Here is a 27,091-nt window from a genome sequence, read left to right on the forward strand (position 1 = left end):
CATATTTCGTATCTTTAACTACACACGAAACATAAAGAACAATCTAAATAAACAGGTGCCAGTTCACACTCTAACCGTCAAAAAACATATGCATGTGAAAATGCAAAATAATATTTATTTTTAGGTAGTTGTGACTAATTATTGTATATTAAAGAAATATATTAGTGATAAAATGACGGAAGTAGAGGAACATCTCCAATGAAACACTCATGCCTTATGGATATTTTTATTTCTTGTCGAACAAGGTTCCGAGTTCGAGTTCCGACCAAAATGGATTCATTGTGTATGTTCATTCATGTCTTTAATGTAATCATAAATCGTCGTCATGAATAATTTAACTTCAGAGGAAGAAACCTGAGGTAATCACTAATAAAAACAATAACAAAACAAATTTGATCTTAAAGCCCTGGCTTTGCGCTACATATTCCATCACGGGGATCATAGGCGTGCGCCCATGGGGGCAGGGGGAGGACAAATGCACCCCTAATTATGGACGTCTGCAGATTTTTTCCACGAAGAGACAAGCAAGGTATTTTTCCATGGGGCATATTACCCCGATAATAGTGTTGCATTATCGCATTCCTGCATCCTCATTATAATAATTAATATAAATTATTATGACTGAAATCAAATCATACATGTGAAAACGCACTTTTTGGTTGACATTCGTTTTCTAAGGGGAAGATGTGGCAATCCTTGCCCCCCTTCTAGACATCTATGCCCCTATATTATTATATTTTCACCTAGAAATTTAGGATAGATGAATCCTATCGCCGTTATTAAACTATATTATACTCTTAAAGAAAATTAAGTATTTTCAAGCCGATGAAAGTTCAAGGCAACTACGGGGGAAGGGGGTGCAGTGGCGAAACCACAGCCCCCCACAACCTTGAACGGAAATCAATTTTAGGGGGCAAACATGGAAGTAAAGGAAAGCAAGAGTAGCAGAATCTAAGAGTAGCAGAACAAAAGGATACTCAAGATGGATTATGTTTTCACGTCTTGCTTGCATTATTTCTTCCAGACTGGCAAGAGCACCTGCAAAGGGGGGGGGGGAGGGACAGAGCTGCAATTGCCCCCTTGATTTCAAATTTTATACAATTATAAATACCTTTTGTAAAATGTTCTTGCTCACTTCGCTCGCAATATCTGCTTTTCTTGCAGTCTAGTCAAGTTCAGAGCCGTAGCTAGGGGTCGATGGGAGTTAACCCTGGACGCCAAACGATCTAAATGAAAAAAATTGTAAAAGAGAATAATATGGCGCTCCATGAATTTTTCCCCCATATTAAATCGACATTGTTTTCATTTTGCAAAAATTGGATCTGAAAATTTATTGGTCGCTTCGCTCGCAATTTGTTTTCTGTAATGCATTTTAAATTACCGAGGAGAGAAGTACTGCTGCTAAAAGGTTTTCTCTTAAGTGCATGAACAATTGTTTGGATGAAAAGGAACGCGCAGATTTGAGAGACAATTTATATGATTTTTACTGTTGGTATATATGTATATGTGTGTGTGTGTGTGTTTTGTATATATATATATGTATGTATGTATTTATATATGTGTGTGGGGCGGGGGGAGGGGTGTATATATAAACACACCCATCAATGCAATAAAATTTAAACAAGTGAGATGAAATTACGTTATTCTTTTCCAGCCTGAACTATCATCAAGGCTATCCCCCCCCCCCCACCTAATCAGAGGGTCTGCGCACGCCTATGACGGGGACTGACACTTTACGTAGGTGTAGACACGCTTCGTACAATTTGAGGATATCGCGATTACGTAATGGATGTGCAGCCACTTAACTGAACCCCCCCAAAATTCACATTTTTTTACTAAATTCTAAATTAGCATATCATCACATAGTTTACCTATTCATAATATGCGCCGCTTTGGTGCACTTTGTGGATTGTGCATTAATCAACATCAGGTTAATCGCGGCAGGCAAAGTGGAGGGAAAATGACAATGAAGCACAACGAGGGGGCCCTTGGTCCATGTTTAACGAAACTTTGTCTACATGCAACTGAGTCAGTCGCTGCGTGAAATCGCTGAAAATGTAATTTATTAATTTCTTAATTTTGCTTATTTTATATTGCTTTTCTAGCACTTGGCGTCAACAAAGGTGATGAGGATGATTAATGAAGTTATGAAATGGATGATAGGACATGATGATCCATGTCTTACACAAAATTCTAAGTTGGGATTAATGAATTTCGATTCGTCTTATCATTTGTCAAGTAGTTGTTTTTAACTCAATCTTTTTCAAGGACTTCTGGGTTGACAGCATGTGTGTTGCGCGATGATGATTCGACGAAAACCACCATTTCAGTGAACTTTCTTGACAATGACTCTAATATCAGTAAAGAGAACATTTTCTTACGAATAGCTGTTGTTAAGAAACCAATTCCTGAAACTTTTTCTGGTGGTCTCAGGGCACCAAGCTGTTGTTTGTTATGGCTGGGCCTGGGGGTATGACTCACGCTGCTGTCAATACTCAATCATTCCCGAGAATCCAGGTCCGCCAGGCAAACCCAAGCGACAATTTTGATATTTGGGTTGCATAGACAACAGACTTTAAGATGTTACGATATCGTAGGTCTCGTGGCCCAAGAACTACTTTCCATGACTGTACACTGTGATCTACACACGAGAATTTTTTTTTTTAGGAAGTGTTGGAATATAATTGATCTACTTGCCTTACATTATTGGAATATATGGATGTAGCTGACATTCCATTTGCTGTAGTGATCTGATTTTTTTGTGGGTTCTATTTTATTTGTGTGTGGACTTTTTTGGATTGACTCATCCCTTATTTTAATCCCATTTACAATAAAAAAGACCCCTTAGTTTATTTGGTTTTCTTATATTTCTTTTGAATGGCCTATCAGTGGGACGGACAGTAATTAATTACTTGTTACTTCACTACTTTTGCACTACTCTTGCATACAAAAAATAAACAACAATACGGATATTCAAAATAAGCCCTTAGCAGTTGTACTGTCTAAATAATAAGGCTGCTGCCAAATTAATGTTTACGACTATACATAAATATGATTTGGTAAGAGTATTTATGTTTGCATATCAACATATTTTTGTTGAGAATAATTATTTCATTTTGAATAGACAAATATGAAGGCAGTATTTTGAACGAAAAAATTATCAATGGCAATTTGTTTTTCACTGACTCTTTCAAGTATGATGGATATCCAGAAGTTCTGAATATCCAGAAAAATATAACTGATATCCCAATTGTTTAGATATCTGCCATTAAGATAAAATGATGCTTTGAAATAATATTTCCACTAAAAATTTATGTACACAAAATTTTACAAAATACACACTTTCCTGTGTTCAATTTAAGGCTCAGTTGGACTTTTGGCTGACGTGAAGGCAGCTTTTTTTTTTTTTAAAAAAAAAAAAATCTCCTCTACTTTCTAAAAACTGCTATGATATCCAAAATACGAAAAATTACATCTTGCTGGAAATTTCTACTGTTTTCAAATGTCTTCTACTGTGTACTGTGAAATGTACTGAAATCTTATTGTAGATCTACTGTACTCTACAGTAAGACTTCTGTACTGTGCAGTAGGGTTACTTTACTAAAAAAAATGTTAATAATAATGCATAATACTTGTTACAATAAAGTAAAGGTAAAGTGTTCCCCTGTGCATAGCACCACGCCGTGAAGGCGTATAGGGGGTGTGGGGGTAACGCCCCACACTTTCTTGATCCGGTCGTGAGTGGGGGTGATGTGATCAGCATCACGCCCCTGACCGCCTTTACCCCCCAGGGTTTCCCCCAGGTACCCATGTTATTCGACGCTGGGTGGGCGCCGGGGCCGCTTTCACCGTTAGAAAAGTTCCCGGATTTGAACCGGCCGGGGATCGAACCCGGGACCTTGAGCATGGTAGTCAGACGCGTTACCGACTGAGCCACCGCGGCAATATGTTATAAAATCATTTATTGATTCCAAGAATTGGCAAATTAATTCTTGACACCATATTTTCAGTGATTTTGAAGTGAATTGAAAAAACAGTACATGAACTGAATTTCTACTCTTTTTCTAATGAATACTACTGAAGTCAGATATATCTTTGAATAAGTTACTACAATTCTTTCTTAAGAAATAACTCAACCTTAAAGCAGCTAGCAGTTTGAATACATGATCATATCAGTTGATTTCTTTTTCAGCATGGAATTTCCATGGTTATTATTATATCTGTGTAATGCAATTGCAGAAAGGATCCAGAGTCGACAGAGTTTGCTTGTTTTGATTTTTCAAGCATTGAGGGTCAGGTCATTTAAACTAATTTTTTGCTGTTTTTGTGTGAATATAGGAAGAACAATATGTCAACTTATGCATAAAAGAGTGTTTTTCAATTTTCTACAAGTGCGTTATCCACAATGAAGCTGAACACATTCCTAAGTAGCAAGTTCCACATGCTTTACCATACAATTATTTTAGTTGTTTTTATGATAAGAAAATTTTCATTACTTACAAGAGTACTGTTTTCAGACAGCAATATACTAAACACAATAAAATATGTTAGTTGTAGAATTATATTACTGAAAACAACTGAAGATAGAGGAAACAGTTGGACTACCAAAAATAGTAGAAAACATCATCAGTACAGTTCATTTACTGAAAACAGTAGCCTCCTAAAAACAGTAGAAGACAGTAGCATTACTGTTTATCTACTGAAAACAGCAATGTTTCAAAACACCCATTGATCTACTGAAAACAGTAGACAGAATTTTCAGTAGGGCTTATAATTCCTTCTGGAGAATTCACATAAATCTTCATGTGGTTTGCTTTCTGTTGCCTAGCTATTATCAATAGTTTCGTGATTACAAACTTGCGCATGACTGCTGGCACTTTTGTTCTGTCAATTTAATGGAAAATTCTTGATTAAGTGGCCGAGTTATAGTAAAATGCTGCGGCTTTGAAGATGTAATGGATCTAAAAGAAATGGATTACTCTTTTTGCACTGCAAGTTTGAAGATACTCATTTTACACAGAAATTAATGACTTTTTGCTGTCATTTACATCAAGCAAGGCATTTTTCTTGTGCTGTTTCTCTCCATACTAGCATTGCTCGATAAAAAAACATTTGAAGATACCATGTTCCTGCAACACACTTATAATAATTAAAATAAATTGCTGTGACTGTATCAGATTATTTGTGTGAAAGAAATGTGACACTCAATTTCCATAGGGACAGTATCTCCTTGCATCCCCATAGGATCTCTATGGCTTACACTGCTCATGCTAAATTTACGGGGCGAGCAGAAAGAATTGCTTACCTTCATCTCTGATAATGTCAGGCCACTCATAAGAAGTTTCTATTTAAGTGATGTAAGATGTGAATTTCAGTTTCTCAGGAACCAAAAGAAATATTTAACTATTGCCGAAATACGATGCACATCTCATTTCTCTATCATTATCATAAAATGATTGGATTTGAAATACATCGCCTATTTGTTTCGTAGTGGAAATGTCCACTGGAAGATTGGAAATTTGTATACTGGATATCTTAAATTTCAATATCTAGATATCTTAGTGTATTTTGATCTGAATATCCGACATTTGGATTATCAATATACTGCCATTGGATATCGGAATTATTAAGATACTAATAATCTGGGATATCAGAATATCTATCACCTGGATTATCTGCATTGAAATTATCTTATAATAGCCTTGCTCATTATGAACATCCTGCGCAAGTAAGCATACTCTTTCATAAGCATCATTATTGAGAATCTTTTGACACTGTTGTCCCATACAAAATTTATGTCAAAATGCCAAGAAAAAATTTAGCTGTAGCAAAATTTTCGCTACACACTAAATGAATTTTGTAGCTTTGCTACAGCTACAAATTTTGTAGCTAGCTACAGTAGCGATGCTACAAGCAGCACACTACTTCCAACCACTGCACTAGGGTGCAGATGTAAATTTGATATCAAAATCATTATATATCAACTACAGTTAGAAGAAATTATGTGTGTTTACATCATACATAAAATTATAAGAATGCTCTTTGACATTGAAGTGTTTGTCCAGTTTTCGTGTTCTTATGCAATGCACAATTTTTACTAAATGAATGGGAAGGACTTCGACCCGTTGAACCTTCTACTTAAATACAGTCATGAGGTTCTGTTATTAATCATATACAGAAACACACAACAATTATTTTGGTATGTAATTTAATTCATGTAATAAGTTTACTAACATGAGAACTATTTACATTGTTGGACAGGTACATCTTGAATATGGCAACAATAATGATAGCCAATTACAGGTATCTTGACATTATTTAATAGAAATATTAGAAACACATGAATAGTTTTCTTATAAGAACACTCAACTAATAACAGCTATCAACATATTATCTTTACCTATATGCTGCTGGTATTTGATATTGCTCAACAATATCCTTGTTCTTAAATTGTAAACACCAAACTCTTAGTGCATTATTTGCTATTGTTTTCTTTACAAACATTTCTGGCTATATAACAGGTCTACAGTACAATATCCAAAATTCTTGAGGTGGAGAGATTCAGAAAGATACTGTATTGTAATTAAGCAGGGTCTACCAAAATAATAACGAAATAATTCAACATTCTTGACAATATTTTTTTCATTTTTCTTAACTTTTATTTAACTGACCCCGGTAAATTTCTCGTATCGGACAAACGGCTGAAATTTGCTAGTTCATCTAATTTGAATATTCGTACTTACGTATTCTGCATGGAGAAACATTGCTGAAGGTGGCATTTCACTTATTTCACGGAAATAAGCTCTATTTGCGCCATATCGAGTAAGTTTTCTTCGCTTCTTTTTGCCTTCGGTAACACGCAAAATGGCGGTCACAGTTTCACTACCGTACTCGGCATGCAGTGTTTCCACCCCACTGCACCCAAAAATACCTACGTAGCCCCACAAACCATTGATGCATAACCCCACGAACCATTTCCGGTAAGGTTAGGTTAGGTAGGGTCACTTATAGGTTACAATAGTTAAAAATTGGTTTAGAAAAAAAAATATGCGTAGCCCCACACACCATTCTCGCATAGCCCCACGAACCATTGACACATAGCCCCACAAACCATTTGCGGAAACGTACCTTCTTCAGTTACAAAAACACGTGTTTGGAAACACTGACCAGGATTACGTCATCACATACAGGCTACATCCACCTGGAAGTAAATGGATGCAAGAGCTTTCGTGCATCGGTCACACATTCATATCGAAAAATAGATGATTTACCGGTAAAATTCAATGAACGATGCGAGAAAACACTTCCCCGAACATCCACAAGTATAAAGAAACTGATTCAGTAAGTAATTTCTCCTGTAAATTTGAAGAAATCAGTTTGTCCGATACGAGAAATTACCAATTAAGAAAATACCAATTTTTTACTTAATGAAAAAAAAAAACTGCCAAAAGTTCAGTTAAGATGAAAACTGAAGCTATACCTTGACAAGAGAATTTGACTTGCTTTATCTTGCAACGCTTGGTAATCTTTGCGATTAGCCAAGAGTGGCAGAAAAACAAAGTAAAATAAACAAAATCAATCATTGTGATGGCAAAAATTCTTAACCACAAGTATTATTTCTTGACTTTTCCTTGACCTACTTCTTAATTTCTTTACTTTCTTGACTGGTAGACATCCTGTTATGGTACACAATAGTACTGTATGCTTGATTCACATCCTCAATTAGTGTATAAAGATAGCATTTATAAACAGAATTCCCCCTAAAAAGATTTAAAATGAGTATAGTACCATTTCACATTTTTACTAGGGCTGAACTGATTGATATCAATGCCAATATTCTCTCAGATTTTTACTTATACTTGAAAATTGTTACAATTAAAGCTGTTCAAAATATTGATCACTATTTAAGCATTCCACTGCAATGGACATTTGGCTTGTTCGACTTCTGTAACACTCTGTATCTGTATGAACATGGTGACAGACAATTTGCATATCATTAACATTTGCTGCTGACTGTACCTCATCTCAGATTCAAACTTAGGAGCCTTGACTTTACACCAAGATCTGTATGTACAAACACATCTCCACATCTATACCACATACCTGATTTCATACCCCATCTATAATTAAAATTTGCTTTGTGTGTAAACATGGAAGAAACAATGATAAAAATTACATGTATATTATTTGCATAACAACTTTTTTTTTAGAAATACTCATTCACACTCTCCCTCACACACACACACACACACTGTCCAATAAAAAATCAGCATTCATGTACAACTTTCCACAATAACATGGAAACAACAATGGTTTTTATACAACAGAGTAGTAATGCAAGACGACTTGCAATAGAAATGTGGGATACTAAATTATAAATTACTAAGAAGTTGCTTTTGCAATATTGCAAGTTTTTCAGACTGTTGGTGGGGGAAAAGGGGTAAACAAGAGACAACTCTCTCCCTGATATTTTCTGTCTTTCTCCACACACTATAGCTTCTTATTTTTGCAATTTTGCCTTGAGCTGCGCTTGAAAGAATGCACCGTCTCCTTGAGTTGCATTTTTGTTGATTTCCTTATGCCTGTCTCGACTCACTATCTCCTCCAAGACCTCGCCGTCTCCTTTGATTAACCTATAAATATATAAGAATGGAAAATTATTTTTTTTATTGCTGGGGAAAGCCAAAACTTGGTTGACGCTAGGTATAGAACAAAGATCTCTGTATTTCAGTCAAGAGAGTATTGTATTTCACCACATAATAATCACATATTTTATGTAATTTTAATTTTGTTTTGCAAAAAAAGTGGTTTGCTACCATTGTGTATTTTTATTTTTTTTTACAAAAATTGTGCTGGCATTCCTGGCTAATAAAAGTTATTTATTACTAGCAAGATTAGAATGCACGGAATACTCGTGAATATACATTAAAACTGAATCAAGGTACATCATTCCTTTGTGAAAGTTTAGCGAACATTTTCCTGTTTAAAAAAAAGTTATGTGCACTTGAGAAAATTTACTAGTGCTGCGAAGTTATTTATTTATTTATTCCAAGTTTCAGATACAGCACTTTTACGGCCATTTTACACTGAAAACTCTAACAAATAACAAGAACAAGTCAAGATGGTTTTAGGTATAAACAAGAAAGGTTAAATATAAACATAAGACATAAACAAGGAAACAAACAAAGATTTTAATATTCATTTTTAGGGAAGATCGGAAAATACTTTCAGGGGCAAAAATGTCTATCTTTGTGGGTAGTTTATTATAGAACTGGGGCAGCCTGTGGAATAGAGCACGCTGTATAAGGGAAAGCCTAGCGGTAGAGTTGTGGAACAATTCAGTGTTTCGGGTCAATCGAGAGGGAACTCTGAAGTTGAATTCTGTAAGCAGAAATTCAGATCTTAATTTTCCATTGATGATTTTATAGAAACAACTTTTTGCAGATGGTTCGTGAAAATCTTATTTAGTGATGCCGTTGTTGTTATAATTAATACAAACAATTTAAAAAGCGTGGATGAATAGATGTGTATTAACTTCTTTTATATTTATTTTTGCTTATAAATTTCACTTAAATCTGATAAGTAAACAAAAAAAAATCACTCATGAACTGTCTTCAAGTTTTTCTGATTGTGCATTTGGAATTGAATTATTGCTGACCATCTCCTCCAACGATATTGATATAATAATGTACAGCACAGTCATGTTACAAATAACAAAAGAGGCAATGCTAAAAAATAACAATGCTTAAAAAACAATAAATATGCTGCGAGTGAAATATAACTCATGTGGCATGCAGCATAATACAGTAAAAACCTCGTTAATCCGTACTTTGCTTAATCCAAACAAGCTAAAAAAAGAAGAAGAAGAAGCAGAATGCAAGGTTTTACATGTGGCTAGAAGTCAAGAAGATAACTTTCCAAAGAAAAGGCAGTCAACCACTGATGAAATTCTGTATCCCACAAACTTTGTACTGTACTGTATAGTGTATTTAGGCCTATGCCCTTTGAATACACCATAATAAACGTGTTTTGTTGCTATAAACGGAATTTTAATGCACCTTCTACTGTTCTTTTAGGTTATTTCAGTCAATCCGGACTTTTGTTAAACCGGTCAACTTATCCCTCCCATTAGTCCGGATTAACGAGTAACACGTGAGTTGCATATGACTCACATATGCAAAATAATTTAAAATAACAATTTTTCATCTAATCATCGAGAAAGATATTACTTTCAATGTTTTTATTACATTCTTGTAATAAAACACTGTGGCCCCAGGGAATTTGTTTTTCTTCTATTGTGGCAGTCGACGTGTTAAACAACACACAAAGCAGATAATGTCATTGGTTATTTGGAGAGGAAATGGATTCTTTAAACCCTTTCTTGAATAATCTTAGAACCATTGTTTCACAATAATAATAATAATAACAAAAAAGTACTTGCAAAAACACATTTTGGCCCCATGTTCACAACCTTCGTCAGGTTTTCTAAAACTGCTAGCAACATGTCATGCACGGACTTTTTCCCAGCCTTTATTTCCAATTTATTTTAAATGAGAGATATACTCTTCAAAAAAGTTATCATGCTCAAAACAACATAAGAATAAAAACAGCCAATACAATAAACCTCTAGGAATTGTAGCTTTCCTGGCGATTGGAGTTGGCTTCCAACGTTTAGAGGGCATAGATTCAAGACTCTCTTTCAAAGTGATGTCAAAAGTTTGTTTTCCACTTGACACTCAGATAGGCTAACTGGGACCTGACTTATGGTTTAAAGTAGGGCCTAGCAAATATTTTTCTGGCATACAAAAAAATCCCACATGCATTTTTTCCATCTAACTATCCTGGAAATTATGCTGAATTCCTAGTTTCTATTAATTTTGCACCAATATTGTGGGGAAAATCAGTATTTTGTGAGTATGTAAGAGGTTTTTAATATTCTTATGTAATTCTTGCATATTTTGAAGTAAAACTCTCATAAATTGATACTTATATATTGGAAATAGTTACTTATACACTAATATCAATCAATACAGGGTGTCTACAAATGATTGAAGCAGTTTCATGATGTTACTGTACATGTATTATTGAACATATCGTGAAGTAACTTTGCAGTTTTGTAGAGAAACTCAACAAGTTTTGTAACACATTACAAGTTATGGGGGTTTTCTGTTCCTTGTGGTGCTGTTGATCATATGCACGACTTTCCGAAACTCAATGCTTTTTGTGCAATCTAAAAATTTAGAGTTAACCCATCCACTTACCATTTAAATGCCCATGCTGTGTCTGTGAATTATGATTTAAATCTGAAGACCGGAATTTTAGTTTGCAGTATGGATTTCAAAATCGAATATCTTGGTAACTGGAAGTCAGATCTGCATGAAACTTTCACAAATTACAGATAATGGTGTCTACATAACAATAATATATGAACTATATCAATATGAAAACAAGAAACTTACCTAATATGTATGCTTCGTATGGTACACCTTGAAGCACTCTGGCATATGGAGTGCCACCTTGCACTTTTCGCATTCCCACCTGCTGCTGGATTTCTTATTGTGAGCAGAACACACCTTGCACTGTCTTGAAGGGTTGGTTTTTACTGGATTTGGGTGGATCTGCCTTGGAAAATGTCCCCAGTTGGCACATTGAAGTCTCAAGGGCATATCCGTGGAAGGGCATCCTCTTCTCGCATACTCTGGTAACACAAGTTCAGCAAGCAATTGCTCCACAACCAACAATCTAAACTCCTTGAATTTGAGTCGCTTTATTGTAGGCTTTACCTTTTTGTACATTACATATGAATTGAAGAAAGCTAGATCCAGCAAATAAAAAAAAAATCTTTTTATATGCTTTGAGATACCGACACATGATGGGAAATGAAGCTAACTGTTGGTTCATTTTGTTAACCCCACCCATTCCCTTGTTGTATTCTATTACTGTTCTGGGCTTTAAAATAGGTTGACTTGACTTCCTGTTTAATTTCCTGGTAGATTTCCTGATGCATAGTAGATAACATGCAAACAGGTTTTCAGCTATCCATTTGAGAGCTAGAACGTGATGACTGTACACAGCTGATGCCTCACCTTTCTTCAATTTCACTTCTTTCAGTTCGACAGGCATTTGTTTTCTGGACATTCTGACTGTACCTAAAACATTGATGTTGGCATTTAGAAGTTTATTGCACAGTGTTGGGGATGTATACCAATTGTCTATATATAATGTATATCCTTTGTGGAGAAGAGAATCCACCAGTTCAAGCACAACACGCTCATGTTCAGGTACTTCTTCTGCAGTAACCTTTGCCCCTGTATAAATTCTGAATCGGTAACAATATCCACTAGAAGATTCGCATAATTTATAATACTTGATTCCAAGCCTTGCTCTTTTAGTTAGGTTGAACTGCACAAATGAAAGTCTCCCTCTGCATTTTACAAGGCTCTCATCAATGGCAATATCTTGCTCTGGAGTGTACATGTTGTGAAATTTTTTGTTTATGTAATCTAAAGGTTGCCTAATTTATCTTGGGGGTCAATGTCCTCATTGTTTACAAAATGCAGATATCGCATAATGAGAAGAAATCTCATGTAGGGCATAACAGTTGCAAAGAAAGGAGTTTCTGTTATTTTCCTTGTGCTCCAATAACTCTGCAAACTTTCTTTTTTTACTTGTGACTGGAGGACACACACAAATAAAAGCTTTAATTTCATCGGGAGTTGTGTCAAACTATTTGTTTCATTACTGTTCCCTGACTGAGTTTCTGTGTCTACTTGAGTTTCTATTTTGCTTTTTGCATAAGAATTTGTCTCATTCGAAATATTTTCCCAGAAATCTTGTTTTAGAAATTTGGAGAAAACCTCACAAGCTGTAGGACTAACCCCTAAAGATCGCAAAACAATATTATCAAACCCAGGAGTACCTTGAAATGCTATTTTCCTAGGTAAATCATTCGGGGAACATGAAGAACTCCACTTCCACGATTCTTCCTTGCTCTTCTTAGCAACAGGTGGTCAACACGTTCACAACTTTCATCGCCACTTTCACTGCCTGAACTTTCACTCTCAATAGCAATAGAAGATCCACCATCATCACTTTCACTAACTAATTCCAAATTATCTTCATCATCGCTCTCCAAAAGCAGGTTTTCGATGACTTTATCATCCACAAGCCTCTTGCGCGACATGTTTCCAACAAAGGACAATCAACCTTTTGTTTATATGAGAAATAAAGCAAACGAAGCACCTCAGTAGTATGAAAAAGTTAGCAATACATTCAACAAGAAGTCTAGTGTAACATAACTGTCACCTTCTGTTATCTGTTCGCAAAAAGAAAAACTACAAGGACAAATATAGCAAGCCGCCGATTCGACAACTAGATAAGTTAAGCGTATGTCTTGCAAGACCGTCGATCCGACACTAGGTAAGGCGATGGGTTAACGGCCCCTTCTTCTTCAGTGAACAACCATTACAGAATACGGATATTGAATTGAATTTAAGTCTTTTTATTTAGTACAGAGTGAGATTCAGCCTTGGGCTGCTCTACCACCTAACTCTGGTGATTGAAAGTTACAATACATATATTTATAATATGAAATCAAATATATAACATAACATGAATAAATTTGACATAAATGAAAAATAATAAAATTTTAAGAGAATACAATGACAGATACATTAACACTCACACACACACACACAAGTACATAAGCCATTTCCAAATCGAGACTAAAATACGTAGCATGCACATAGGTTGAAATATTCGTTGTGTCAGATAAGTGTTTGCAAAATACATGGTTTTACTTTACTTGATTCTTGTTGCTTAGCCGTACGGGCTAATGCTCAATTGTTGTCTTTGCAATAAAAACAATACGACTTGTTCTTTGAAGTTTTTGGGTGTTGTAGCAAAAGAAACTATAATCGGGAAGAGCATTCCAAACCTTTGCAGACCACAGGGAGAAGGAGGATATCTTGACATGTTAGGAAATTGGCTTATGCCACAGTTGGAAACAGGCAGTGAGAACTTTATCCACCAGTTGGATGGTGCTCTGCTCCAGGTTCCATCACGATGTCCACGGATTCTTAACCACCAGATTGTCAAACCCATGGATCAGTCGTTGTGGAAATGATGATCAACAACGGCTGTCATTGGCTCATGCAAAGGATTTAGTGTTTGTGCCTCCATTACCGAGTGATCTAGCAGAATTGCAGGCTTGTATAATCAGTGCTTTTGATCAAATTGATAGGGATATGCTGCATTGCATTTGGGAAGAACATGAGCATAAAGTTTATGTTTGCAAAGTCACGAAGGGGAAACATATCAAACACTTGTAACGTGTCACAAAACTTGTTTAGTTTCTCTAAAAAACTGTAAAGTTACTTCACAATAAGTTCAATACCTAGTCATATCATAAATTCTCTTACAAAGTTAATAATGAACTACAGGCACAGTGAGCAAGCTAATGTATTAGCTTGCTCACTGTGAAACTGAGTGTTATAAAGGTACAGGTCATGCCAATGCAGAGCACCAATCACTGTTTAAAATGGCCACATCTGGCCTTCACACAAGCCCGAAGTCTCTGAGGTCAGTCATCAAACGCAGCATGCACGATCTCGAGGGGAAAGTCTGCCACTGCCTTCACAAGAGAACGCTTGAGACTAGCAAGGTTTGGATGCCTTTCCTACAGACCATGCCCTCCAAAACGGACCTCAACCAATGGGCTGAGGTCGGGGCTGCTGGAGCAATGAAATCAGGCACATTCCTGAAGTCACTCCTGTGTGGTCTTTTCCTTGTGCACCTGTGCTGAGTTCTACTGGAAGCTCCATGGCTCGTTGTTGAACACGGTGTGGGTCAACGATTTTGCTTGGTACACTTTTGCAGATATCTTCACAGCATGTCCACAGAAGTGGAGGTCAGTTGTGCCATCATACGAAACCCCCCACCAAACCATCACTGAGGCGGGATGACGGCCTCTGAGGATCCGTGTCGTGTTTTCATGAGCTTCCTGGGATGTCGAGGCATAAATACGGTCGTTTTAACGATTGTAAGACTCTTCAGTCGTGGAGATTTTTTCGTCTGTGAAAAGGATCCTCCTGTGGCCACCACTTGTGTAACGCTGAAGGAGTCTTTTAGTTTTCTGCTCCCTCTGGACCTGAAACTGTGGAGTGAGGAAGTGACCAGTACTTCACCGATACGCACGGAGTCCTAGGTCACTTCGGAGCACACGCGACATTGACATTTTTGAAACGCTCAGCTCTCAAGCCATCACTGCTTGTTTCCTGACAGGATTTCGTTGAATCCGCGCCGCCACTGCTTTACGAGATTCTGGCTCCTCATGCTGTGAGGTCTACCTTTCCTGGAGCGGGTCTCAATTGTCCCTGTGTCACAGTATCTGTTGATGGTCCGATGCACGAACATCCTGCTGATATTCAGCTTTTTCAGGGTGTTGAAAATGTCCGATGGTGATTTGTCAACTTTGTGCAGTGTGATTACTGCCACATGGTTCTCGTATACACCCCACTCCATTTGACTCGCAGTGAAATTCACCTTTTCGCTACCATAGCTAAAAACACAATGATACTGGTTGTTGTTTGATCCAACATTGCGGGGTTACCTTGCCAACCAGTGTTGCCATCCCTGTCTCAACTTTGTAACAGAATTTATGATATACCTAGTACAGTAACATCGTGAAACCACTTCAAACATTTGTAGACATCCTGTACTTGGAACATTTTCTTTATCATTACAATTTGAAGCATTGGTATGAGTTAGAATCGGTACGAGGATCAGATCAGTACTAGTTTTAAGTGAGATCCAAGGCAAGAACCCTTCATTCAAGGCATTACTACAAAGCCTTTCCTGGTGGTGTTAAAAATACTGACAACATGAGTCATTAATTGTTTCCTATTGTTAAGGAAGTACAAATGCTTTAAAAACAAACTCCAAGTTTTTTTTTTGTTGTTGGGGTTTGGTTTTAAGTCATTTTATGCACAGAAAGACTAATCGATACTGGACCTACAGTTTAAAGCCGAACCACTATGTGCCTCAGGCAAACACCCATTGGCAACAGTCCTTTGGGGACAACCTTCCTACTCCTGAATTATATAAATAAATGCACCTTTAAGCAAAATATGCATTTTTGGTATGGTATTTAGAGATAACTTAAAGGTAAATAAACCACTACATATTCCTCTATGCTTAACTTTTTCGTATTTGTATTTTTGTTATTTAGCTTCACATTTCTACCACTTTGAAGATGAATGATGGTTAGATGAAGGAACACTCAAAAAGAACACCAATGACTCGAACCTGAGAAAATTCAGTGCAAGATCGAAAGATGACCACTCATGCTCAGCCACAACGGCTTACTTTGTTTGATGTCCTCAACAAACTGCAGTTAGCAACTTTATGTGTAGTTTATTATGTTTATTACATACATACTGTAGATATTTATATATTTCATTATAATACAGTTGTAGTAATAGGTTCTAAATAGGCTTGGAATAATGAGAAAAAACAGAAGCATGCAATGAAGGACAAATGCTAAGAAAAGCTCTCACCTGTGTCGACCAGTTTCATCGTCGTAAACTCTACGCACAACACTCTGCCTCTTCTCCCACTCCTCTTTCGTCATGGGGGCCATCGCCTTTGCCCTCTCCAAAACTTCAGGAGGAACTTGCGTGTTCTCAAGCATCATCTTCTTCTTGTTCACCAGTTCCAATTCTTTTTTCAATCTCTTCTTCTCCTTCCTTAATTTTTTCTTCAGCTTCTTCTCCTTCTTCTTCCTCTTACGCTCATCTTTCTTGGCTTTCTTCTTTTTCTTCCTTGACTCTGCTTCACTGTCGCCCGAGCTAGAGTCGCTCGCCTTGCTTCCCGAGTTATTTCTGTTTTTCTTATGTCGCTTCTTCTGTTTTTTCCTTGGAGGTGATGAATCGTGTTCACTTGACGAACTGCTGCTTCTAGTGGAAGAGCGTTTCTTTTTCTCACTCTTTCTTATTCTTCTTAAACCCTGTTCAGAATTCAAACTTTCTCCTCTTTTGTCTTGTCTACTTCCAGATGAGTTTCTTTTTCTTGATGAAGAGGAATCCAAGTGACTAGTGTGTGCTTGGGACTTTTCCATGTTAATTACGAAGAGATATAGCCTGTAAATGCAAAAAAGGCACACTGTAAGTATGAGCATCACCAAAATTGTTGGTAGGGGAAGGGGAGGGGGGAATCAGGCCATTGATAAAACTTGAATAATAGTAATAACAATCATAATAACTATTATCATGGTTATGATTATTATTATACAACAATCAATAACTATTACATGTAAAATAATACAGTAATATACATGGTGATTCTTTATGTAGTTTACAACTTCAATAATTTATAATTATTTATTGGAACCACATACAGACTTGGTTTATATGTCATTATGCAGCAAAACACTTCAAGTTTCTTATTAGAAATCTGTTATGGTTTATCCTGGACACATCCCAACGAAAGTCAATTTTCTGCCAAACATTAACCAGCATTTCAGGGGTAACATTAGCGATGGCTGTTGTGATGCGATCTTGAAGTTCATGAAGATTATGAGGTAGGAGAGGGGTGTACACCCTATCTTTTACAAACCACCACAAAAAAAAAAAAAGTCGAGTGGAGTGTAATCTGGAGACCGTGGCGGCCAGGCAATTGGTCCGCCACGACCTATCCACTTGTCTGGGAAACGATGATCAAGGAATTCCCTTACCTCTGTCAGGTAGTGCGGCGGGGTGCCATCTTGTTGCCACCATATGTGCCCATCATGGTCATCTTCATCCAACTGTGGAAGAAGGAAGTTCTGGAGCATATCCAGATAGACTTTGCCGGTGATGGTGCTCTCAGCAAAGAAGAATGGTCCGTACACCTTTTCTCTGGAAACAGCGCAAAACATGTTCACTTTGGGACTGTCACGAACCAGCTGCACGTGCTCATGTGGTTTTTCCGTGCCCCAAATGCGACAATTGTGTTTGTTGACTCGGCCGGAAAGGTGGAAAGTTGATTCGTCGTTGAATACCACATTGTGCAAGAATGACTCATCATCACTGATACGATTCAACATGTTAACACAGAATTTATGTCAGGTTTGTTTATCCGCTTCACTTAGTGTTGAACCAAGGTCACTCGGTATGGCTTCATGACCAAACATCTACGCAACACACGCCAAACAGTAGTCTGAGGGATATCAGTTTCGCGTGATGCACGCAGTGTAGATTTTCGAGGACTGCGGACAAAACTCTCCCTAACAGCTTCCACCACATCGTCAGCCACGGGTCAACGCCCTGGAGCCTTTGTGTGTCGCACAGAACAACCTGTTTCGATAAATGTCTGGTGCCATTTGTACACTGTTGGTCTGCTTGGCGGGTCCTTGCCGTATTCTGTGTGGAACGTTCGCTGTACACTCATTCCTGACTTGGTTTCTTCAAACCAGAACACGCACTTAGCTCTTTCCGCCATTTTCAACGATAGACCGGTGGCGCCGCATGTGATCAACTCCGCAACTAGACACTACGTGAGTCAAAACTTGAAGTGTTTTGCTGCATACTGACATATAAACCAAGTCTGTATGTGGTTCCAATAAATAATTATAATTTATTGAAGTTGTAAACTACATATAGAATCATCCTGTATAGAATAGGTTAACGTACATATCTCTGAGCAGTTTGTTGTAATAAAAGGAGAAAGAATGTAAGTTTCAAGATAGTGGAAGTTTACAGACTTCAGCCACATGGCGGAGCTCGTATGCACGAAATACTCGAAAATTGTGCATATCATACAAGACACTGTGAGCGGTGTTTGTGCGATCTTTGTCTACCATGCACACTAGTGCTCCCATGCCACTGCAAACATCCTTTCTGCTTACATTAGAACAAACTGCTGAGAGTTATGTATATTAACCACTTCTGCATAATGGTTTACTTTTCTGACATCTCAAACAGATCACCCTGTATAATACAGTTATTTTATGTGGTTTTTCTTATCTTTCCTGCAACCTTTCATCCTGGTTTCCCAGAACCACTCTACACTAGAGTGACTAGCCATGTAAGGTTGTGTGTACGCCTCCACAGTGGAGTGGTTAGTCAGCACACTATGATGCCAGGGGACCTGGCCTGGGAATGGATGTTCTTTGTGAGTGTTCCTTCATCAATGTCATCATATCATCACTCATCCTCATCTTTGTAATTAGCTCAAAGTGGCAGAAATGTGAAGTAAAATAAACCAAATGAATCAATAAATGTAAGGTTGTGTGTGTGTATGCTTGAGAAAGTACTGGGAAACCAGGATGAAACATGGCAGGAGAACCACTTAAAATAACCACATTATATTACTTTACACATATAAAAAGTGGTTATGCAAAGCTTTAAGAACATAGATATAACAATTTTATTACAAATGTATTATATAAATGGGAAGCTTTTCTACTTGAACTGCCAGATGAGTGAATATCTGGCACAACTGTGCTTGCACACACCGTTCTTTGCAGGGGTAGTTATTCACGACAGCGTGCTTTTCGCATGCACTGTCACAATTGGGGTTCTCGCCATGACTTTGGAGGGAACGCACAAAAGCCTGATGGCTCCTGCCCTGCGTTGCCAACCTCCTAATAAGAAAAAGCTGCTTAATCTGTGAAATTATGCTAAATGTTGATGAATTGTTCGAGGATCTAAATAATAACAATGAATTATTATTATTATTGATAATTAATAACAGTAAATTATTATTATGATTATTTTAGGATGATTGTAATTTTAAGTTATGCATCTATTTTTCAAGATGAGTTCAACCTTGAAGCTAGAGAAGGTTTGAGATGATTCGTCGACTACAAAGTGGAACGTTTGTTTTATTTGTGCCCCACAACTTTCTGGCGATTCTTGCCATGAAATGTTTCTCGTGAGGTAAACGGGAGAATAAAGAGAAGATGAAGAGGGGAGGGTGTGGTTGTAATGGCATGTACCTAGACCGGAAATGAGATCTGGATGTCATTTTATTTTTAATTTCTCAAAGTATCATTCTTTGAAGCGAATTTCTCCCTCTCAGAGGAGCAAGTTTTATGCTAGGGTTGGCATGGCTGCCCTGCTTCAAAACAACTTCCAGCTAAATTTATAGCTTGGGTCGGTATCCTCTTTTTCAGTGCCCGAGGCGAAGGGGGGCTGGGTCCGACTCTCCATGTGTCGAGGGGAGCTCCAGATGCAAACCCACAATCGGAAGGTCCTTCCAGGAAATTTGTCGTGCAGGTCTACGTGTGCGCCTGTCCCATTTAGCCCCGTTGTTTCTTGTTGTTGCGTGATACTGAGGTAGGGGTCACACCCGATGTTATCGGTGTGTGTGCAAATGCGCTTAGTGTCCTGAAATGCATGATTATTCAATTTTATTATTAAGACAAGAAAAACCTTCAAAGCTAGGAGGAAACTTTAGTCATAAAGTTTTTGTTGTGTGATATCTCACATAAAACTCTAATTCTTGGAATTCTGAAAAGTAATCTTTGGATTAACTGGCTCCTGTATTTTACAGTGAATTTTCTTCTATGTAACACAGCTTTTACTGTGGTTATCTTATTTAAATATAACAGGCTGACCTTAACTTCTGTTATAAACAATACAAATAACAAGATTTCTACTTTTTTGAAACTTGAAATAAACTATGACCTATTCCAAATGGGGTGCGGGTGGATGAAACCAGCTCAACCAACTCCCCAATGCCCATGATTATAAGTTCTAGTAAAATAGCTTTGTGCATCCATTAGTCTCACATTATATGGAAGCATTCTCTTTCACATTTCGAGTAAGGTCTAACTGTGATGGTGTAAATAGAAGCTACTGGATGTTTGGGGACAGAGAAACAATATCTTTATTTTAATTATATAGCATATAGCATGATTGATTATATCAGCATCAAATCGCATGATCTCCCAGTCGAGCGGGGTCCATGAAAGAGTCCATAAAAGCTGGTCTAAGCACCATGACAACAAGGTCCCTGTGGAAGAGAGCAGTGTTGTCACACGTTGGTCACCTAGAACTCTACTCCATGTGATGCACAATGATCTCCCATCATTTGGTGATTGATTTGCTTTATTTTACTTCACTTTTTGTTCCAGTTTTGGGTATTTGCGAATATGGGGATGAGTGATGATATTATGAATGGACACTCACAAACAGGATTCAAAACTGGGACGTTTGGCATCATAGTAGGATGTGCTAACCGGGAGCCGGACATTTTGGTGCCTTTCTCTTTATATCCTTTCACCTCTTACCTGGTGTCATTCACTTTCACTTTTCAGTGACTATAAATACTGAATGTTAGTTACTTGCTCATCATTTCAAAAATGTGTTCTGTAGTGAATAGTTCTCATGGTGGAAAGAAACTAATCCATGATGGATTTTCGTATTTAAAAGAAAATACCAGAAATGATAAAGTGTACTAGCAATCAGTGGCAGCTCAAGGGGTAGAGCCACTGTGCCATGGCACTACCCTCAAAAGAAAGGCATACCTCGCCAAGTATTGTTAAATGAATACATTGATAGTTTACAGACAAGGAGAATCAAATCTTGCAATCGGTCAAGCTGACGTGACGGCCGCTCCAACCTCCTCACTGGATCGCCAGCTGTTTCGTTCGTACCCTCGCGAGGCAACAGTCTGTGCCACCCAAGAGCTGGCCTAACCAAGTTGACACACGTGCAGAGGGTTGAAGAAGTCTCAGCGAGGAACATTTCCACCATGAGTCAAGAACGAAGTGGCAGGGGCAGGGTTAGCCCATAAGAAACCGTGCCCGTCTTCGCCTGGCATGGCGAGGGAACTTTCGCAGTGTTGACACAGTTGCCACCTTCAGAGAAAAGTCGCTAAATACGACTGATTTGTAAGACCCGTTGGGGAAGGGAAGTAATTTCTGCCTACTTTTGGAGAAATGAACCTAGTACTTTTCCAAAGTTAAATGAACATTTTTGATAATAGATAGAGCACCAAGAGGGCCATCCAGACTTTTTTTAAACTATAAAAGTAAAAAATCCTATGATGAAGCGAGTTTCCTTTGGCATTTCGACAATTTATTTTCATATGAATAAAGATATTTTCGACATCCAGTTAGAATACGTGTGTATGGAGGAGGAGAAGGTGATAGGATTTGTTTTTCCTTTCCTCTTGTAATTGTTATATTTTTAGGGAAGTGTCCTGTAGTGTATTAAGATAGGTTAGTGAGTGAAGATGAATTGGATTAGTACGTTATTACTTAAACACACATTGTTTTCTACGTTACCAAACGAGGATAAACTTCTTGGCCTGTGGCAAAACCGCAAGGGGAGGGGTGCATTGCATTTTTTTTTGTTTCTTTGATCACATTAGCACTACCTATCATAGTTGCCGCCGGCTGCCACTGCTAGCAGTGCTCTCTGAAAAAGCAGTGCAAGGCCCTTGTCCACACTGTGAACGGTGAAATTTGTAAATGAACACACACATGCACCAGATGTTTGTGGACTCAATGCCGGATTACTATACACTGAAATGAAGACGAGTGCCAGGGAAACTCAAGAAAGTACTCAACAACTTTTGGGGAGATTTTTGGAGTCTGCTGAACCTGAAGTGGCACCTCATCAATGCAAGATTGCTCATGTACCGCAAGATTTTGTGTTTCTACGAAACTTACATTTTCTTACGGAGCCCCACACACCACTCACGCATAGCCCCACAAACCCTTCACGGTAAGGTTAGGTTAGGCAAACAGTTAAAATTTGGGGTCGATTTTTTCAGTATTAGAAACACAAAATCTTGCGGTACATATTGAGCAATTGGGCATTTTCGGTTGCAATCACGGACCCCCTTTTTTTTTTTTTGGAAATTCCACACGTGAGCGCCAAATATTAACTGCAGATCCGTGATTAGAAGCCCTAAATTATTGAGTATACGAAATATGAACGAAATATGGGAATTGTCCAGTATTGTAAAATCGCTCCATAACTACTACGGTAAAATTTCAGTAACTGCCAAACATTTCAAATTCCCTTATTTTCTTATTTTTCACATTAGTACTTACGTATCCTGCATTCCTAAGGATTGTTGAAGGTGCCATTTTGTTTTTTCGACACAAATAATCTCAAATTTGGACATATCGAGTAATTTTTGTTTGTTCGCTTTCGCTTGCGTTACACGCAATATGGCGGAGAAATCTTTAGCGTTGTCCATGATCAGTGGTTATGCAGTGTTGCAACCTTCTTCATAGAAAAATACCTACTTTCCTGTTACTCATTTTGTATTTTTTTCCAGATTTGAAAACCCCACGAACCATGCACGTATAGCCACACGAAACACAGTTAAAATTGTTTTGTAAAATTAGAAAAACATTTTTTTTTCGTGTAAACCCCACGAACCATGCATGGCAAGGTTAGGTTAGGTTAGGTAATGCAAACATAGTTATTTTTTTTTAAATTACTAAAATATTTTTTTTAGGGTTCGAAAATCCCACGAACCATGCACAGCAAGGTTAGGTTAGGTTAGGCAAACATAGTTAAAATTGTTTCGTTTATTTACGTTCTACAACTGTTACAAAACTGTGTGGTTTCAAACACTGACCGGTTATTACATCATGAAACGCACACAAAAATTTGGTTCACGTAGTAGACGGACATCAAGGGAACAGCTTGCATGTATCGGAGTGAAATTAATGTCGAAAATTACATGATTTACCGGAAAAAAAATTTAAGCGAGGGGAAAAACACTTCCAAGACCTTTGTAGAGTATAAAGAAACTCATGCCCCGCCCCCTCCAGACAAAAATTCGTGGTTGCACCTCTGGTATTATATTTTTTGGCAGTGTCTGATGCCACGTTCTTTTTCTACTGGAACCTCAAAAGAGATGCATGTGGCAGCAGACTCGGTCTTTGTTTTATCGCGATTTCATCATGCTATGTATGCAATTACGTCTGTAACACATACTGTGAAGTTGTGGAGATTACTTTCACAGAAATGTTTTAAGATTTAGGTCCCTTAGCATTCTTCTAACAATACACCTAAATGCTCTCGTAGTTAGGTTAGGTTCTCTTAGCATTAAAATAAGTAATATTGCTAAATGCTTTCTAAAGAAAAAGGTTCTAAATTACCTCTACATTCATTGCCACTAATCATAAACTTGCAATTTTCTCGTCTTCATGTGTTCTTAAGATTTGTAACATCCTCTTAGCAGACGAATTTCGTGGCAGAAGCAAATTTGACGCTTAGGTAACACTTTACTATACCAGAGACGGATTTCTTCAAATTTACAGGAGAAAGTACTTACGCAAATCATTTTCTGTAGCGTTGTTGATGTTCGGGAATGTAGTTTTAATCCATTTTAATGCGAGTGCATGTGGTTTTCTACGAAAATCTATTTCCGACGTGCTTTTGCTGCTGCCGCCATTTGCTTTCTGCACGAGAGCACAATATGCTCTCGTATTGTCCGTATATGCTAAATTGAACAAAAGGAGTGCTAATGGAACCGAACCTAACCTAGTAGGCATACCTCGTCCCCGTCATGGTTCGTGGAGCTATCGTGAATTTTTGGGCTAACGTCAATGGTTTTTGGGGCTGCCCGTGGAATGTTTGTGGGAAATAAGGAACAACAGTAAGTACATGTTACTGTAAGAAATAGACATTATTTTCGTTAGAAATTCATTATTTCACCTAAAGAAATGTTCCGCAATGCAGAATAGTACGTTAGCAATGTAAAAAATTGCGAAATGAATCATTGATAGGTGTCTCCGATATAGTAAAGTAGTACCATAATTTGAGTAATTAATTCGGCATAAACGGGGGGGGGGGGGCAAATGTTCTACCTTTTTTGGGGGGAGCGCGTCATGGGCCTTGGGGGGATGGGCACTCCTGAGCATTATTAGTTCGGAACTTGTGTCTCATTTGTTTTAACGGCGAAGTGACTATGTGACGATATCGATGTTACTATTCGATGACAAAAAAACTATCAACATGGTTTTGCCACTAAAAAGGTAACAGTAGGGTAAGCCGGAGACACTTAATACTCGGTTGTTTTCAAATAAAAATCATTGCTACTTACCTCATATGCAGTGCGGAAGATTTTTTAACCTGGCGATAACTTTTTTTCCCATGAAAAAAGCGTTATTTTTAACATTATAATCATTTATTGGTCGTTGCTAATTCGGCGGGCAAATTTTGACTCACGTTGTCTATCGTCAGCTGATATGCAGTATCGTCAGCTGATGTGCAGTGTTTCAAAACTTATGAACCGATAAATGCCGCACAAACTATTCACAAAAGGTTTTTAAGCTAAAATTGAGGCTAGACTCTACTTTACGTCTTTATCTGCATGGTGATTGCTTCTTTGCGTTCGCGCTGCTCGATCGTGGTGCGGCACCCGGCATCTCTTCGGGTAAGTACCTTTTTCTTTTTACACTTTCTGTTCACGATATCCCCACTATCCATTCACGGGGTCGAGGTATGCCTATGAGGTTAGGTTAGGCCTGTTAGGTTAGGTTCCATTAGCACTCATTTCACCCCTAAATATGTGCTTCATCATCTAAAAAATTCCTCAGTACGTTCAATTGCGCATATCCGGACAACATCGGTTTTTCTCGATTTACTCCTTCAAGAAATTTTTGCTCGCTTTGAGATTTACGTTGTTGAATTCCTTATAAAATAAGCTTTCCAACGATATATGACACGTATTCCTTATGAAAAGGACGTAAACTACAGTGTTAAAAAAAAAACGCTCACACGTCATCTTGTCAAACTTCCGCGTGGTTGCTACACTGTGAGGGGGTTACATAACCAAACGCACGGAACATTTGATTCACGTAGTCAACGGTAATGGCGGAACGAGCTATCGCACAACGGAGATGCATGATTGACGAAAAATACCTTACTTACGGGCAAGAAACGTAGCACGATTCTAAAAAACAATACCTCCGGCTTCGGAAAGTCCTCAAGAACACAATTCCGTAAGTACTTTCTCGTCTTTTCTCCTGTAAATTTTAAGAAATCCGTCTCCGGCTTACCCTACCGTTACCACTAAAAATAGTACCACAATTTGGGAAGATCCCATGTGGTTTGAGAGATAAATTTCGATTAAGTCACGGAATGAACTATATTCGGAACCATAACAGTCTCAATGTTGAAAACCTTTATTGTATGAATGCACATTGTCATGGAACTGTGTATATCATTAGAAGAAATTATCATCAACTTCATTAATGGTACAAATATAAAATGTCATATTCATATGTACAGGTCTAACCGAGAATGCATAATATGCACGTCAAATGTTTCCGATATCGTGAGTTACAATTTGCATTGTTCAAAATGAAACTTACCTAAAGATGCTTCTGAATCTTGGAGTCGGACACAATATTTTAAAACAGTTCTAAAATTCGATATTCCTTTGTAATCTTGAGTCAAACCTTGTTCTCTTACTGTTTCTGCCATGTTTGTTTTGTTTTCGCTTATCAGTTACAAGAGAAACCGATAGATGGCAGAAACTTGCTTTCGACTGAATGAATATGTTTACGTATTTCTCTCTTTCGCCACGGGTTGACACACACGTCACACATCAGGGTTATTTCTACAGGCGCTGTAGTTATTTTTAATATCCGTAATCAGGGGCGCGTCAAGTATCTGAGCGATGCTCACTGAGCAAGATTTTCGCTCGTTGAGCAGACAGATCATTTACTGGCCGCTGTTTGCTCATTGATCAAAATATCAGTGACACATTGGGGTCTCACGCATGTCACGACGGGCATAGCCCGCAGGGCACTTAAAGTCAATGTGGACGAACGACGGGCATAGACCATCCTGTAGTATGCCGTACTTCGTCTCATGTGCGTGTTCATTCAAGCCGATCTGTTGAAATTCCGACCGTTAGGTGACTCATGTGCTATTTTTATCTCGCACCTGGGACTGTTTGTGTTCGGGTTGATGTGCGTTGCATTGTTTAGAATGGCGTCGTTAGATACAGACTGCATAGCGGAAATTCCGCCTCAGAGTTTGAAGTTAGCGACGATTTTGATGATGCAGATGAATTTGAAGATTTGGAAGGTAGGTTATATTCGTAATAATTAATTGTTGACAATATAAACAGT

At 37.9% G+C, this 27,091-nt stretch overlaps 1 protein-coding gene across 1 annotated transcript; it reads right to left on the reverse strand.

Annotated features, from left to right (window-relative positions):
* Window positions 1–7,326: 7,326 nt before the first annotated feature.
* Window positions 7,327–26,536, reverse strand: LOC146002525 (uncharacterized). The gene is made up of 3 exons (XM_083140435.1): window positions 26,327–26,536; window positions 16,557–17,138; window positions 7,327–8,633 (listed from the first exon to the last, which is right to left on the reverse strand). Exons 2-3 carry the CDS (start codon window positions 17,114–17,116, stop codon window positions 8,501–8,503), a joined length of 693 nt encoding a protein of 230 aa, XP_082996561.1. The 5' UTR covers window positions 17,117–17,138; window positions 26,327–26,536; the 3' UTR covers window positions 7,327–8,500.
* Between the last annotated feature and the right edge of the window lie 555 nt (window positions 26,537–27,091).

This window comes from Lepisma saccharinum, chromosome 18, assembly GCF_977018435.1.
Source record: "Lepisma saccharinum chromosome 18, izLepSacc3.1, whole genome shotgun sequence".
Taxonomy (NCBI): domain Eukaryota; kingdom Metazoa; phylum Arthropoda; class Insecta; order Zygentoma; family Lepismatidae; genus Lepisma; species Lepisma saccharinum.

Excerpts from the sequence above, each read along its gene's own strand:
- LOC146002525 (XM_083140435.1), bottom strand. The coding sequence starts at position 17,116 with ATGGAAAAGTCCCAAGCACACACTAGTCACTTGGATTCCTCTTCATCA. Across the intron at positions 8,634-16,556 it reads GATGAAACTGGTCGACACAG|GTTAATCAAAGGAGACGGCG; the intron begins GTGAGAGCTTTT and ends ATATATTTATAG.